At 39.6% G+C, this 18,405-nt stretch overlaps 1 protein-coding gene across 1 annotated transcript in view; it reads right to left on the bottom strand.

The window, feature by feature from the left end:
• The window catches only part of LOC147677700 (uncharacterized), a 213,983-nt gene that overhangs the window by 95,343 nt on the left and 100,235 nt on the right, over positions 1-18,405 (bottom strand). Inside the window, exons 4-5 of the mRNA XM_086945344.1 lie at positions 17,641-17,721; positions 16,417-16,776 (exon numbers count right to left, since the gene is read on the bottom strand). Of these exons, the coding sequence (XP_086801470.1) occupies positions 16,417-16,776; positions 17,641-17,721 (441 nt within the window). The remainder of the gene's footprint in view (positions 1-16,416; positions 16,777-17,640; positions 17,722-18,405) is intronic.

Here is an 18,405-nt window from a genome sequence, read left to right as displayed (position 1 = left end):
TTTCCATGAGTTGTTGTGGGGATGCAATTTTATTTAATCTGCTGATGGCAATGTCTCACTGGAGTGCAGGTTTCTTTGGAAGCCCTGGATTATACCAGCAATGTCAACATCCCCCATATGGATTTGACCACCTTTGTCTGTGATAGAGGTTAATGTGGTTTTCTTGAGGTAGTCAGTTGTCTACAGCTGTGGTGGCAGCGGTATAACAGTTAGCTTTGATTAATAGCAAGATATAACCTGTTCTATAAGTACTGCTTTTACTGAATTCAGGGGCATATTACCAAGCAATAGCGATAATTATCGCTATTGCTTGGTTAGAGACAAAAATTTACCGCTGAGCTGCGGCGATTTTTACCGCAAATAAACCTTGGTATTACCAAGGTTTAATGCAAATGCGATAAAAATCGCCGCAAAGCATGAATATCGCTGAAAAGTCAGCGATATTCATGCATTACCGAGCTAATGCCCTTAGCCATGTTATCCACCTCCCATTGGATAACATGGCTAAGAACTGCTCAGGGCAGGTGTTAGCTTTTGGAGATATTCGCGCTTAGCGCGTATATCTCTAAAAGTTGGTAATAGGAGATAGCGATGTTAGCCACTGCTTTCAGTCGCTAACATCTTGGCACGCCCACTTTGCATGTCATTAGTGATAAATATCACTGACATGCAAAGCGGGGCCCAAGATGGTCGCTATCTCCTACTAGCTGTCGCTAACTGGTGTTAGCGACAGCTAGGTAATAGGGAGATAATTTTATCTCCGCTTTCTTGGCTTTTAAAGCCAAAAAAGCGGAGATAAACCCCCTTGATAATATGCCCCTCAGTTTTTAACCTCATATGGCTTGAGGTTTGTTTGGTTCTTGGGTTTGATGATTTCACTTCAGAAGGCGTATTAGGCACCTCACAGGTTTGATGTAGAACGTTTTAGAGTTTCATTAATGTCAGAAATTCTTAACAAGGGGCCCCCAGAAGCAAAGTTCCGCATGCTTTTCCACGGCGGTAAAGCCGCCGCGGAAAAGCATGTTCCTACACACATCCTAATTTGGCTGATGGTGTCTTGCAGACACCGCCACCAATTAGTGCCCAACAACCTGCGGATCAGCGGCGGACGAAAACCTGCCGTCCACCGCTGTTCCCACGACCATCCCACCACCATCCTAATCTGGCGGTGGGTGTTTCCTGTGGCCGCGGCGGTGAATCCGCATCCTCCGGGCCGGCGGTGGCTTCCGCCGACCCGGAGGATGCGGATGCACCACCATCCTAATGAGGCCCTAAATACTTAAAAAATGTAATTCCTAATAATCGCCCCATTTAACCAATCACCTGTCATTAAATAATGTTTGAAACAGCTAACAGCCCTCAACTGCATTCTATAAGTCATTGACTCTACAAGATCTTTGGGATTAACTCTAGAGAAGAACCTCAACATGCTGAAACACATCAGTGCCACTACCAAAAGAACAAATCACCAAATGAACATTCTAAGAAAATTGAAACCCTTCCTCCCCCAACGACTTCAAGCATGCCGTGCAAACCTTAGGGATTCCCAGGTTAGACTATGGATGTGCAACCCGCTCTGGTCTGCCCTATTCCATGCCGGCTCCTCTGACCGCCTCGTTCAACTCTGCTGCTAGGCTCATCACCGGCTCAAGAAGAAACAACCACATCACCCGATCTGAAATCCCTCAACTGGCTCCATTACGAAGCAAGAATCGAGCAAAAAATAGTCTGCATAACCCACAAAGATCTCTACTTCAAAACACCTAGATCAGAGGTCTTCAAACATTTGGATGCAGAGACCCCCCTGTCGACATTTTCAGGTGTGAGGACCCCTCATGACAAAAATTTCCAAACCTGTAGGAAGAATCTGCACATACATCAAACTCCAGCTTTGGTCCAGGCAGCACAACAAGGGATCACTGAAATAATATCGATGACACAAATATAGACTTCCCAAAATATGGAGGAAAAAATATTGAATGCAAAAATATCGAATCCCTATCTCCAAACAGGTAAGTACAAAAATATTGAATCAAAAATATCGTAAAAAATATAGTTAGTCAAATTATCGATTTTTTTTATGTCTTAAAAGTAATTGAAAATTAATGAAATAATAAATATAATTAACTTAAACATACTTAAAATACTTAACCTTAAAATTAATAAATAATTAATGTAAGTTTAAAAAAAACTACAATTTAATTTTTTAATACATATGTATATATGAAAATAATATTAATAAAAAATATACAATATTTTTACCGTTGGATAGCGTAGGGGTAAAAATTAATATTCCCACTCCAGAGAGTGCAACACTAGGGAAAGCGTTGGATAGCGTAGGAGTAAAAATGACTATTCCCACTCCAGTGAGTGTAACAGTAGGGAAAGCGTTGGATAGTGGTAGGGTATAAATTACTATTCCCACTCCAGAGAGTGCAACAGTAGCGAAAGCGTTGGATAGCGTAGGGGTAAAAATTACTATTCCCACTCCAGTGAGTGCAACAGCAGGGAAAGCGTTGGATAGCGTAGGGGTAAAAATTACTATTCCCATTCAAGTGAGTGTAACAGTAGGGAAAGCGTTGGATAGCGGGAGGGTATAAATTACTATTCCCACTCCAGTGAGTGCAACAGTAGGGAAAGCGTTGGATAGCGTAGGAGTAAAAATTACTATTCCCACTCCAGTGAGTGCAACAGTAGGGAATGCGTTGGATAGCGTAGGGGTAAAAATTACTATTCCAACTCCAGAGAGTACAACAGTAGGGAACTCGTTGGATAGCGTAGGGGTAAAAATTACTATTCCCACTCCAGAGTGCAACAGTAGGGAAAACGTTGGATAGCGGGAGGGTAAAAATGACTATTCCCACTCCAGAGAGTGCAACAGTAGGGAAAGCGTTGGATAGCGTAGGAGTAAAAATTACTATTCCCACTCCAGTGAGTGCACCAGTAGGGAAAGTAAATACTTCATTTATGAATACAAATAAATTAAATATTAATACCAATTACAAATTAATTAAAAGTAATTAACGATTTAATATAATATAATAATTAATCAATTAAAAATACAAATAAAAAGTAATTATTAAAAATAATTACCTATTAATACCAGTTAGCAATTGATTAATTTTAAAAAATTACAAATTAATTCAAAATAAATACCAATAAATAAATTTAAAATTTAATTGATTAAAATTAAATTACTTCCCACCCTACTCCCCTATAAACCCACAACCCGCTACAGAAAATAAATTAATAAAATTAACATAATTATCAATTAATAAAAATTAATTTCGAATTATATTTTAATTAATTACCAATTAAACATAAATTAATAATTAAATCAAAATAAATACCAATAAATAAATTAAAATATTTAATTATTTATAATTAAATTACTTCCCACCCTATTTCCCTATAAACCCCCAACCCGCTACAGAAAATAAATGAATAAAATTAACAAAATTACCAATTAATAAAAATGTAATACCAATTATATTTTAATTAAGTACCATTTAAATATTAATTACCAATTAATAAAAAATAAATACCAATAAATAAATTAAAATATTTAATTATAATTAAATTACTTCCCACCCTATTCCCCTATAAACCCACAACCCGCTACAGAATTATATTACGCAAAAATTAAATACCATAAAATTAATTACTTAAAATAAATTATAAAATAAACATACACTTTTCACACATATACTAACATAAAAAACACTTAAAAAATTCGATATTATTAAAAAATCGATATTAACTTACCTCAAATTCGATATTTTTGTTGACTATATTCTGTCCATTCGATATTATGTCCATTCTGTATTTTGAATTTGATATTACTGCTATTCTATTCGATATTTTTGTTGTATATATTCTGTCCATTTGATATTGTGTCCATTCTATATTTTTAATTCAATATTACTGCAATTCTATATTTTTAACTTGATATTTTGACTGTATACCCACAACAAGTTTTGGTCCCAGAGTAGCAGTGGGTAAAAAGCCTGGATTCATGGCTCTGCCAGTGTCGCAGGTTAACAAACGGTTTCCTAAGCCTACATACTCAGGGGCAGATTTACAAGCCCCCTGGGCCACCCCTACGTCACTTTTTGTGATGTATTGGTGGCGCAGGGGGCCCCTCCATATTTACAAGGAGAGGAAAAGCCACCCTGCTTGACTTTTCCTCTCCTCGTAAATATGGCCACTTCACATGCAGCACTGTGCGTGGAAGGGGAGTTCCATGGGTGTTGCTGTGGGTGTTCCCACGCAACACCCATTGAACAAGAAAAATCTCCATATTTACGAAAAATTGTAAATCTGGAGATGCGTGTGAATGCTACCCCATCCTAGAGGTGGCGTAGCGAGGTGCAACGAGGAGAAAGGTTTTCATTTCTCCTCATTTTTTCCTCTTTCAATGCGTGCTGCATTCTACAGCAGGCATTGAAAGAGCCTGTAGTGATTGTTTTTGTGCAGAAAGGTGCCCCTTCCTGCACAAAAACAATCTCCCCACAACACAGCTTGCACCATGGTGCAAGGGTGACTGCGCCGGCGCATGGCTGAAGCTTGTGCGCCAGCGCAGGGGAAGGACAGAGATGCAACATATTCTGGTAAATATGTCGCATCTCTGTGCTTTCCGAACTAACAGAGCACAGCACAGTAAAATAACTTGCTGCACTATGCTGAGTTACTTTTTGTAAATCTGCCCTAAAGTGCTTTAAAATGTTAACAACTCCAGCGCATACACAGGACCAAATTCTCACGAGTGCTGAGATGCAATGAGACTTGTATATAATGTTTTTATTAGATAAATTATTCTTATAATAGAAATTGGCAAAAGTGAAAAACATTTTGGGGCAGATTTACAAGCCCCTTGCGCCACTTTTAACATGGGGAAAGTGACGCAAAAGTGGCGCAAGGGGCTTGTAAATCCACCCCTTGGTGTACAGAAAAAAACCTTTTGAGATGTATGAATGTCTTTTCTGTTCTAGGTTAATTTCATTTGTTGCTGACCTGTGACATTCTTAACTTCCTGGAGTTTTATTCACAGCTGCTGTGTCATAAAACTGTTTAAATGTAAGGAATAGGCAGAGTGGGGGCCCAGGGGGTACTGGAACCTGAAAAAAAACAAAGCCTCTGTAAACAGTTTACAAAGGCATGTAAATATGCAATGGTCTTTAACGACCTGTCAAAAACTCGGGTGTGCCAAGACTCCAGACAGTGCCCAGCCCACAGCAGCTCGAGCTGCCCTGCAGCAGCCCAGGCTGAGACACAGACCAGGAGAAGTGGGCTGAAGCCCTTGTAGTTCTATGGGCCTGGGCAGAAGTTTGACTGGAAATGCACAACCCACTTTGTATCACTCCACGCCCCCCCCCTGGGGGTCGTGCCCCATAGTTTGAAGACCCCTGCCCTAGACACCTTGCTAAGAAACTAGAACTCTCTGGTGGTTCCAGATCTTGAAGAAGCTCCAACACCTTACTTCTGAAACATCAGAGATTCTACAAGAAGAAAACCTACAGCCTTCTTACTCTGGGATTTCTCCAAGAATTTGCAACTCCTTGCCCCCTGAAATCAGAAGGAATACCTCAACGGTATCCTTCAAGAAAGAAGTTCAAGCACTCCTTATGAAAAAATGTCTTCCCTAGATCCTATGATGCCCACCCTGATTCTGATATTTTTCTATTTTCTTGACACTGCATGATCCTGCTGTTTTCTTGACTATGGTAATTTTGTTTTTATTGGTTAAGCCCCGCTGCTCTCTGAATATTGTATAACTTACCCTTCCTTTCCAGACACTGCTTTATCCGGTATTTTTCTCCTATATGATATTTTTGTTACTTTTGCTTTGATCTCTATTTACTTGTAAAGCGCTCTGATACCCGTAAGGGTCATGTTCTCGCTATATAAAACTATTAAATAAATAAATAATAAATGTTTGGGCATACCTGTTGCACTAATAATATTGCAGTGAGGAAATCAAAAAAGTCCTGAGTAAAATTCTTGAATTAATCTCCGCATCAGCATTCAGTCCCGTCTTTCAGTTCATTTTTTTGCCCCCATGCCACCTCAGACAAGAACCGATATGTAAATCAGTCCTATCCTTGCTCTAGTTACGAAAGTCCAGGAAAAACTGCCAGGCTATGTCCTCTCTGAAAGCAATACACAGGCACCCACAGACTGGTTTCGGCCAATTTGTCCCTCATTAGTAGAGTAAGGCCTAGTAGGATCACTGACAGACTATTGGAAAACAATAATATTGTGTGGGCAGAATATCATGTCAAAAATATCGAGGCCCAAAATATAATAAGTATAGATTTACTATTTTTAACTATGCATTTATGTAGCTTGAAGATATATATATATATATATATATATATATCATCAAGGTACATACATGTGGAATAATGTATAGTAAAACTTTGCTTACCTGTAGAAACTTACCTTCACAATATTTTTTACCTCGATAGTCTTGACACTTTGGGCCAGATGTACGACCATTCCAAATTGTGACTCGCAATTTGCGCTCAATTGCGAGTTGCAAATTGCGAGTCACAATTTGGAATGTACAACAGTGTCAGAGACACTGATTTCAATTCCCAATGGGGGTAGCAAAATTCGAGGCTCATGAATATTAATGAGCCACTCGCAATTTGCGAACCCAGTGGGAATGGCTAGTCCTCCCAGGGATGGTGGCCTGCTGGGCTCGGCAGACCCCCATGTCTGGGATTGCTTGTCAATAAAGCAGTTTTTTTTTAAATGCAGCCCATTTTACTTAAATGAAAACAGGATGCGTTTGTAAAAAAAAAAATGAAACATTTTCGTTTCATTTTTTAAGGGCAGGTAGTGGTCCCTGGGACCACTGCCTGCCCTTAAAAAATATTTTAGAGCCAGTCACAAAGGGGAATGGGTCCCCTGGGGAACCCTTCCCATTTGCGACTCCATTACCACCCTCTTGAAGAGGGCGGTAAATTGCGAGTGTTTTGCGACTGCAATTGCGGTTGCAAAACATTCATACATGGCTAGAGAGTGGCTATTAGGATGGGAACGTCCCTTCCTAATAGCAAGTAGCAAAACACTATTTTGCGAGTCGCAATTTTTTGCAACTCGCAAGATAGGGTTTGTACAAGGCCATGTAGGTTTATACGTGCGCACATGGGTTGCAAGCCCGTTTGCGCACACAAAAACTGGTCTTACATCTGGTCCTATATTTTGTCCCACAATATTTTTGGTTCAGTTATTCTGTCTAAATGAGGCCTGGTTCCAGTGGAACAGTGAGGAAGGGACCCATGTCTGGAAGTACTTGCCACACAAAGGATATTGTTGCACTGAGGAAAATGTTAAAAGTGAAATGCTTGAATTAGTCCCATCTTGCGTACCAGTATTTTCCAGAGAGCGGGCAGGGGGGGCGGGGGGGGGGGGGGGGCACATTCCAGTTCAGTTCACAAATTTTGGCCCACCATGACACCCTGGCCAGGAGCTACCCATGTGCAAATCAGCATTGGTCTAGCCCGAATTAACTGACAGAGCCCACTCTGAACCAAACTACAATGTTTTTGTCTATCTACAGCTGTGTGACTTGTATCCAGACTCCCATTTAATAGATGTGACTAAGAGCTGTACCAAATAAGATGATGGCTCCAGTGTCTTTTTCCCTCCTTCCCTACCCCTTCCCCAATCTCGCCCAAATACAAGACTAGAGTGTTCCTACCTATGTATCCTAAACTACTTTCATAATATTACTGACTTACGTTTATATATTAACATACAGATTGTTATAGACGAAGATCCTTTATTTTATTTGAGGATAACAACATTTTTAAAGTTGAACAATATATCTTACTTCTACATGTGTAATCGTGGTATGTCTCCATCCAAAGATGGCAAGTTTATTTTTATATCTATATCTGCTGTCAGATGTATCATATAATCATGTGTCCATGCACTGATGCAATATCTTTACAACCATGTATTCATGCACCAACACATTTGCGAATTTTTTAAAAATATTTAGCAAATCTTATTGTGACCAGGACAGCCAATAGGATCAATTAGTTTGGCTCTCAGTTTGACAGGAAACACCATAGCATATAATACAATGTTCCTCTTTAAATACAAGTGCCACTGCCTCAGAAATTTCAGCAACAAATGAGCACTATTGTATTGAATACTATATTCATTTTTAATAAAAGTGCCATGGGCCAGTTACAACATGGACCTTGAAGACCTGAAGCTTACACCATTAAGTGACATGACTGCACATGTACACACTATGCAGTTAAGTCACATGTGGCCCTCGCTGATTCAGCACCTTTCCTTTAAAAACACAGCCCAGCTATGCTCCAGTTAAATTCCTGGGTCATCGAGGACTTCAGCATGTAGGCTGTTGGTGTTCTTCTAAACAGTAGTATGTATCCACTTATCACGCACAAACCAAGCATATGGTGCATCTTCATGTAATGCGGATCTGCTATTTAATTTCTTTTCAGTAGTTTTCGCCGAGGATCACACAAGGTCCCCAAACCCCATAAGTACCAGATCAACTTTTTAAAGGTGAGCTGTGATTTTACAAGATTTGATAGAATTGTGAACCGCTTCCACTGGGAGCATGAGTGTGTGATACATGTAAGCAGTGAGCACAAGCCATAGCTTGCAAATTGGATGCTGTGCCCACCATCACATAGCATGTTGTATTTATTTTGAGAATTGAACTGTGATAAATTGCAATCTATTTATTTGTTGTCAGTCGTTTTTTAAATCCCTTATAAGTGTCAAGGTATAAATAAGTTCTGAGATGGACTTCAAAGTCATTTTTCTTGCGTGTGCACTTCTGGTGCATGTGTGGGACTTCAGTATACGTTAGTACCTTCTTACCAGGCCACCTAATATTTAGACTAGGGGAAGATCATGATCTGGATAGAATTAAGGCAAGAAACAAGTCAAGCATTGTACTGTGGCTCTATGGGATATGTATTGTTTGATCTTATCATGGATCTAAAAAATATATTATATATATATATATATATATATATATATATATATATATATATATATATATATATATATATATATATATATATAGTCATAAATAGATAATTTTTATTCACTTGGCTTAATCTGTTTTCTATCATGCCTCCAGAAAATGTTCTATAAGTGGTTCATTAGTGCGCCTTTGTGACCCACAAACATATGTGAAAAGATCTCCCTTAAGTCTTCTGAAAAGAGCCCATTGCTTATTGCACCCCTACTCAAAAAGGATCACCCTTGGATCTAAGAACAGTGTACTTTTTGTGGTTTAAGTCAAATTAATCAATAAGGAACCTCATACCTTTTTTACGTGAGGTGTTCCTACGGGCTACAGATGGGATAAAGGGAATGCTGAGACTCTCTGCAGTTCAGTGAGTCTGACACTTCAGAACTCCGAGTTATGCTTCAGTCTAGTGTTGAATCTCCAACAAGGCAATGTATTCTGAATAATATGAAATTCAAAAGTGATTTAATCAGTGGTGTGTTCTGAATGCGTGATCGGGCAAGTGTTTATGATGACCATGTGATATAGTCATTTTTGTTGATAAATATGTTGCCTATGCTAGAGTGGGAGTTGTGGAGGACAGAAAAGAAGGTATATTCCTTTAGATTAGGACTGCCAATTCTGCAAGCATCAACCATATCTTCTCCTTCATTGATATTCCAAAGACACATACATTGCCTCTGATTTCCTATTTAAAATTGGATCTATAAATATATTATCGCACCCTACAAGACTCACATTGGTGGTCCATAGAACACTTCTATTGAGGTCCTGTATTTCCTTCAGAAATAAGTGATCTCGGCACACCTGTGTGTATAGATTAGTTAGAGCATCTCAGATTTGGAATACAGCTTTCACCCACCTTCCTTATTTATCAGAAGAAGAGGACTGTTGTCAGGGTGGCAATCTCTCTTTTTACCTTTTCCTGGCTATGTCAAGGATTCCATCCTGGGTCTCTCTGCTCCCATAGGTACAAGCAATAATCCTGGGTCTCTCTGCTCCCATAGGTACAAGCAATACATCCTTTGGTTTCACTATAGACACAATCTAATCTAGACAAAAACATACCTATATACCAATCCACTATAATCCTATCTATACCACCAACGTATGCCCATAACACAGATCCGGATACTCACCCAAGACCAGAAAATGGACTTGGTCGCAGCAGGCATCCATTGGCTCCCTAATGAGTTGGCTAAAGGCAAAACTGACCTCTGCCATCTGTCCTTCAGGCAGCTCACATCTGCTGAAACTAGACAGCCTTGAAACATTAACTCCATTATGTTTCAAGAGAGATTTTCTACCTTTCATGCACCAGTCTTGTGAAGGTTCCATACCCCAGGTTATTTTTCATTTAGTAACTACAGCATATTACATTACCTGACTTGGAAGGAGAGTATCCCAGAATTAGGATGAGGAGACCAACAACAGTCTGAGATCTGTTTTATAGAACGTGGATGTGGAAGTTTCTCGAGGTCAGATCAATCCGTTATAATCTGTGATAAGGATGAACACTTGGATATCTTAACAATCATTTGCAATGCAATAGGTCTTGCATTTGCGAGAGTTTGAGCTATTGACATTGTAAATGACAATGCCTTTTATTTATGCATTTGAAAACCTGCAAGCTGTGCGTAAACAAGCACTTTGTACTTGTAGTCCTTGCTTATAAGAAGCAAGGCTGGCAGTCTGTTTTACTGCCAGTCTTGCTTTTTGTAAGCAAGGACTATACGTACAAAGGGTGTGTTTATGCACCGGTTGCAGGTTTGCAAAACAAATTAATAAAAGGCATTGTTGTTCACAATGCCAATAGCTCCATCTCTCGCAAATGCGAGACCTATTGCATTGCAAATTCTTGTTGGGAGTTAGTCACTGAAGTGTGAATTAGTGTAAGGAACAACCTTCTACTATGACAGACACACTGATGGGTGGGTCTGTGAATGAGAGGTGACTTTGTACAAGTTAGGCACTGAAGTGTGAATTAGAGTAGGGGACAACCCTCTTCCATGAGTTACGCAGTGATGTGTGAGTGTGTAAAGGAGGGGTGCCTTTTTCGGGAGTTAAAGGGAGAAGTGTGAATTAGTGTAGGAGTCAACCATCTGCCATGAGTGAAAGACTGATGTGTGAGTGTGTGAAGGAGAGGAGATTTTGTCCCAAGTTAAACATTGAAGTGTAGTGTAGGGAAATCATGTTACTCGTGTCCTGTTCATACGGTCAATCCCTCTCACCTCCCCCGCTTGCTCACTCATTCTGCGCACTCAGTCATCCATTGCGCACTGAAAATCACTCATTTACCCAACTCATTCTATGTGGCTATTCATTTTACTTGCCCAAGCCAACCCTCCGCTCGCTCAGAGGGCATCCTCAGACCTAAGTGCCAGCTTCATACTATTTCTGATAAGTCTGACTGTGGCCCGTGTGCTTTTTTGACTTCAATTGCACCACAAAAAAAAAGATCCCATCAGCTTGATGTTGGAAAACCGTTTTACCACAAATGGATCACTTGAAACACGTATTTTTTTGTCGGTGAACTGGATTGTTCATTTTTACTCAGCAATCATGGGAAATAAAAATGACCAAACTGGTTACCGTAAATATGTTTTAACTGCCAGGTTTGAATTGCCATCCGTCCCAGCAGTTTCCTTTCGATGGGATTACTTTTAATTTTACTTTGAACACTTCAAACAGAGACGTTTGCAACCTCCATGCAAAAAAATGGCCCAGGTAGGCCCTCAGTCTAGAAAGGCAGGGGTTAGTTATTTGGATAAAGTTATGTCAAACAATCAGATTGCAGCTGGTACCAGGGGTGGGGACAGACCCCACACCCATCCCTGGTTTGTTCCACCCACCTTTACTAGGTGTCATTGAGAAAGCAGAGGTGTCACCTGCACTGGCTGGAGTTAGCAGAGGATGGCTTGGCCTGCCTGGGGTTCGAACCCGTGACAGTGGGTGAAGCGTGCACCCTAAGGTGAAAGCATGGCGTCCACGGAGGCACTAGACCTGGAGACAAGCATCTATGTACACGGTGTGATATGCAAAAACCAGAACTTAAACAAATATTTGCCGGATTTTCTCGCTGTCAGTTGTTTGATAAATTCACATGTTTTTCGGGGGGCAAAAAATTCATTTTTCAAATGCCCTCTGGTGCGGAACACCACGTAAAGTAGGTGTGAAAGCACCAGTTGAGTGGGAGTTAGTGGGTAATTTAAGGGGTGAAGGGGTGACTCTCGGGAATACGGCAAACAGACATAATAGCCCATTTCGTAGTTGACGTCCACCTCTCTCGTCTTTAACGCAGATGGGCAATTGTTGTTGGCTCCCGTATGTGCACCTCGAATATTCTGCTCAGAGAGTCAGTCAAGTCCCAGTCACACTACCAACCACTTTGAAACAATTCTGGAGCTGAAATATTTGAAAAGAGCAATCCGCATGGGAACATATTGAAATATATGAAAAGATATGTTGCTGTTGAAATATTTTAAATACGTATTTTCCCAACCTGTTGTTAGTTTTATACTCCTGTACAACAAAACAAGCCTGAGTTTGTGCTGTCAGTAGTGCAACACAATAGTAAAGGTATTTGTTAGTTTTTCGCCCTTATTTTAATATTAATTACTCTGAAAATTAAGCTCATATGGCTTGTCTCTGTTGAAGCGCTTGGGTTTAGGATCACTTCGGAGTTTGGGCATGTGAGCATGTGTCACCCATGTTGCCTTCACATGTTACAAACTGGCCTCACGGCGCTCAACACTTTCGTGCAAGATGTATTTTTCAGTTTGGCTCATAATACAATTTGGAATTACTTGTAACTGTGGTTCTCTGTGGGAAGAAGAGCACAATATATTTTCACAAGGACTCACAGGACCTACACGGCGGCTCCTTGCCCAACACTGGTGATTTCAAGCATATATAGGTGATTAATTTTGCCCGTACTGACCGGGACGTACTTTTTATCATCAGGATGTGACCCCAAAGTAAGAAAGAGACAAACAAAAAAGTACAAAGTCGGAGGAAGAGAACGACTGGTAGATAGTGACAGAAGGATAAAAAATAAAAAAAGGGGACAGCCGCAAGCAAAAGAGACGCCGTGTGCGTGAACATCTCCTGTCTGGGCGGGAGAGGCAAACAGGAGATGGGAGGGAACAAACATGCCTCCCTTCACATCAAAAGCGCACGTTTTTGACGTGCACCAATGTAAAGCATAGGTGGAGCTTCCAACTCGCTTCGGAGGCAAAACCGACGACAGTAGATCTCACAAGCGAGCAACGCATGCGCGTGTCGCTAGGCGAGACCTAACAAGTGCGTAGCGCTTGCATTGCATCGCTAGGCGAGACCTTAAAAGGAAAATAAACTACATCTAAAGAAAGGTCACCTTCACACCATTTGATGAAAGCTGCCAAGTTCATAGCCAATGGGCATTTTTGCTTCTAATTTTACAGCATCTGAAAATGAAAGCTAGTAATTTCCTATCTTGACCTTGAGGTGATATTTCAGCTAAGACCCAGATTAAGACCAAGTTTATGAAAACATCCTGTCCACTACTGACAAGGAGAAAGATTTTCCTGAAACTTAATGGCTTCACAATCTATTGTGGTATATTATAAATATACTTGTTGGCCTTCAGAGCATATCCATCTACTTATTGCTGAGTTATGATTCAATATAATACTTGACATATGTACTGGATCTGGGTTCACTGTTTGTATTTTAGAACTCTACCTATATAGTGTGTAAAAGACATGGGCCTTCAGGATTTAATAAATATATTTGTTCATAAGAAAATTAACTAATAGCTTCCAATTAATGTTTCGTTCCTCAGCTACATACACTAGAAAAGTATAACATTTACTCGCCCCATCCCCCTGTACATGCTACCTTTGACCACCTCACCTTATAGACAGTCTATTATTTCAAGCTTCAAAAATCTTTCCCAATTATTCACATTCAAATAAACTTTAGGGGCAAACATAAAACTTTTTGCAACTCAGCAAATCATTGATGCCCTTAAACCTAAAGAAATACAAATTAGCAGGGACTGGAGTGACTACTGTGTTTGCCCCGACAAAATACAATGTTCAAGACAGTCGCTGTGCCCCATCACCCAAAAAGTGGTCCACATTATAAAAGCAGCTCCAAATCCAAGGGTCGTAATAATATTCTATATAAGGATTGAGGCTTTGAAGTGCAATGCCCACTGACATGCCCACCATATAAAGGTGTGACACGCTCAAAGGAAAATAAATGTAGTTTTACCAAGATGTGCCAAGAACTAGAAAAATCATTCAGTAGTTGTAGTACGAGAAAAATGGGGAAGTCTTCTCTGACACATGTATTCCAAAAGCATGTACTATGTGCATCAAACAAGTAGAGAGTTGGTGGCAGTCTTTGGTGGTAAGAGTGGACTGTAACCCTTTTTGTTTTATATATTTTCATACAGGCCTCTGAAACAGGAATATAGTAAATTCAAGAGAGTGGACCTATCCACGGTACATTGCGGAAAGCAAGTGAATCGTTTGTACCATCTAATCTTTGGTTGTAACTAAATGTGAAATTAGGAGAGACACAGAGATAAGTCACATTTCCTTAAAACATATAACCGAGGGTCATTTCTTCAAAATAGCCCAAACAAAATTACAAGTGTACACCAATTCTTGTTCTAATAAATGGGTGTACAAGTCCTTGCAGAAGTTCTCCATTTAACTTACTGGGTCCAACTCATAAAAGAGTTTGCTCTAAATATTTTTGACTTACTCTTGTACTGCCCTTTACTTACTCCTCAAATTCCAAGAACATGCCAAGAGTATGAAGTTGTTATGCCAGAAGTAATCCACAAGTAAGTCATATAGAAATCTTTGAGAATAGAAGACATTTGAGTTCCGATGTGAAAGTTATTGAGATAACTACACATGGCTAGGCAAGGTCTTGTGACAATGTTTAGTACTGTGTGGATCGAGCATATTGAGTGGTAAAATTGTTTTGCCACAGTATGGAGGCCTACATATCAAAGACAAAAACATCAATAGGTAATTATATAATGGCAGGTATATGTTTCCTGTACCTTAAATCTACATATATGTACATTGACAAAATATCTTAAAATAGACCTTAGGTTTATCGAATCTGAGCAAGTCTTCCGACGCAAACTGAAAACCTGGCTGTTCTCCAAACATTAATTAACAAACTCCCCTGCAGCCTGTGGTTTTTCTTTCGGATGGACATGAACTAGGCAACCCTCTCTGTGATAAACCTGTAGTCTTAGCGCCGGGACACCCCCCGATGGAGGTAGTCGCGCGCTCTATAAGCTTCGTAATAAATAAATAAATCTTCAAGGTACGTAGATAAGGAGTTAAGAATATTACATTTGTAGTTACCTATATGCTCTTACAACTGTGACATTTTTATCTTTCATATTGAGGCTTTGATATTGTGGTAAAACATTAGTTACTACTCAATAGTTCAAAAAATATTTCAACCTGTACACTCTTCGTAGTTGATATCCACAGTACAGTACAAACCTAAAGCCCAGGCAGCATGTGTATATGACATCAGCCAAACTCTAAAGAGAACATTGTCAGGCTATAAAAATATGACCTTTAAATATAGTTTTATCCTGTAAAAGGAATATCACTAGCATTCTGTGCAGATTGTATGCTTGACATAGGCAGTGCATATCTAAAGACTGAAAGTTTACATACCATGTGCGTAGGAAATTAGGGAAACTTTAAAGTATAGATTACAAGGCTATAAAAGATATCCACGTAGAACATGAATATGGAAAATAAATATCAGTTAAGAGACTGTGCCCTTTGTCTGCTTTATGTTGGAAGTGTAACTCAAATTTAAAGATGTAAAACCCAGGCTCTTTGTTCAGATTAAATCAGCTGAACTCAATACTAACCATTTCCTTCCACAGGGAACCGGATATACTATGTCATTGCAATAATTAAGACACTTTGCTTTTTTAGTTTGGATTATTTAGGTTTATTATTTAGGTTGGATTATTGTGTCTAAACTTTTTCTTTGAATAGTTTACTCTGTAGTATTGTGCTTTATATGATGTCTGTTTTGTATACTAATTGTTTGGAAAGCTACCAGTAAAAACTTTTAAACATAAAAATCAGCTGAACTCAAAGTAAATATTAATCTGTAAAAAAAACAGATAAGCATGTTCAATGGTTTTGTCATATAAAATGAATTTCTTTGGCACATTTTATTTTCTTGCTAGAGACAGTGCAGTACAATGCTAACCCCCAGGTGTGCATATGAAATCAGCCAAACTGTGAAGTACATGTCAGATGGCTACAATAGCTTGCATATTAATTGCATTTATAAATGTACCCGACAAACATTTTTATACCAATACAAAGATGGATATGCTTACGTACCAGAGTGATGTTGCCGTCTTCTGCACCATCCTCAACAGTAGAACCTGTGTCTTCATCTTCCTCTTCCTCTTCACTATCAGAATCTTCATAATCCTCCTCCTTGCCCCTTGACACCACAGCTGCTGCCACAGACACCAGGGCAACATAGAGATATGCTCTAAGATTGCCCGTCACACTTCCGCACAGTGAGGCATGAGCATCCCACTTCTTTGACAATAGGGTGTTCAGCTTCTTTCTAAAGCTGGCTGCGAAGGCGACTGAGGAACCCCTATATTTTTCAGCCATTTCACAAATCTGTTTGATTGTAGATCTCTTTGTCTCTTTTTTCAGCAACTGCGAGTCACGTATCACCTCTGAAACCTAAGATAGAGATGAAAAGAAAGAGGGAGTGGCACTGAGCAGCTGGTAGACAACCTAAGAGAAGAGGAAGAGGAAGAGAATAAGAAAAGGAAGAGGAGGAAGGAGGAGGAAGAAAAAGAAGAAGAAGAGGAAGGAGAAGAAGAAGGAGAAAACAAGCAATTGCTAAGCCAATTGTCTGTCATTGGCTGCCAATCTTTTCGCTTTGTCATTACCCATTTTGTTATGGTTTTAGTAAAACTTGTTTGTTGGAATGTGGGTTGTAGGCGCTCTCAAAAATAAAAATAAATGGCTAAAGTAAAACAACATTTTAGGTTTCTAAACACATGCATGCCATAGTAGTTTCTGACTTTGACAGGAACTACTTTGTATGTGGATGTGCTCCTTGTGAAAGAACAGAATGTTGTGACTCAGACTGAAGGTAGCCATTCGACTGACGTGGATAGATCCATGCTCTATCCTGTGTACTGTAGTGGGCAGAAGACAAATGTGAATGATATAACAACAGGACTATTGATGAAGAGGAATGTCTGAAATTCCCTATAAGTAAGTATATTATGTATATCTTGTATATATTTATATACATATATTATGTATAGACAAACCTTTTGTTAAGTTCACTCCTCTCACTTCTGGTTACATACTATTCTTTCTTTCTTTTTCTCAGTCAGTCTTATATATATTAAAGAGGCTGCCTTCCCAGAAACATTTCTCTCTCTAATTTCCGTTATATCATGCCCTCCTTTATGACCTTTTGATTTTTACTAAGTGTGTGTGTGTGTGTGTGTGTGCGTGTGTGTGTGTGTGTGAACAGGATGACTCATAGTAAAAAGGCATACTTTAAATATTTTTAGGACACTTTCTTACCAAAAGAGAATCTATAAATCCAATCAAATTGAACTTCTGTAGCATGGAAGAGATTTCCTTCGGATTGAGTATCAGACGCAGCTGTTGGAAAACAAAAACGTGAGGGTTATTCTAACACTAAAGTCGGTCATTTGTGAGAGTAATGAACTGAAATGTAATGTTTTGCTTAGGTCGCAGACTTAGTAAAAAACATTCCAATTAATAGACCGATACGGAAAAGGAAAATGCTACTTACCAGTATGCATCTGTTCTTGGCATGTAGAGCTGCAGAGTTGTACATTATGCATTAGATCGCCAACTGGTGTTGGGCTCGGATGATTGCAGGTTGTTGTCTTCTTGGAAGAAGTCTTTGTAGTCACGAGATAGGTGACTCCTTCTTTGGACAATACTGCACATGGGCATCTGCTCCATCCTTAAATTGTTTTTCGCCATGAAGGGAAATGATGGAGTTAGTAGCAGTAAAGAAAAAAGGTTGTCCATGCGTGTGCATCTAAGTAAGGTGAAAACCTGGAACGGATACAAGTCCCGGGGAGGCGGGAGGGCGTGTACAACTCTGCAGCTCTTCATGCCAAGAACAGAGGCATACTGGTAAGTAGCATTTTCCGTTCGAGGCATATGAGCTGCAGAATGTACACTATGCATCGATTGTGCAGCAGTGTCTCCCTTAGCGGTGGTCACCTGCACCCGTTGCAGTAGTTTGAAAGAGAGTTCTAAGGACAGCCTGGCCTACTGCAGCTTGCTGCTTGGCTTGCACATCAACACAAT

Source organism: Lissotriton vulgaris, chromosome 12 (genome assembly GCF_964263255.1).
Source record: "Lissotriton vulgaris chromosome 12, aLisVul1.2, whole genome shotgun sequence".
NCBI classification, from domain to species: Eukaryota; Metazoa; Chordata; class Amphibia; order Caudata; family Salamandridae; genus Lissotriton; species Lissotriton vulgaris.
This window is presented reverse-complemented; position numbering and strand designations above follow the sequence as displayed.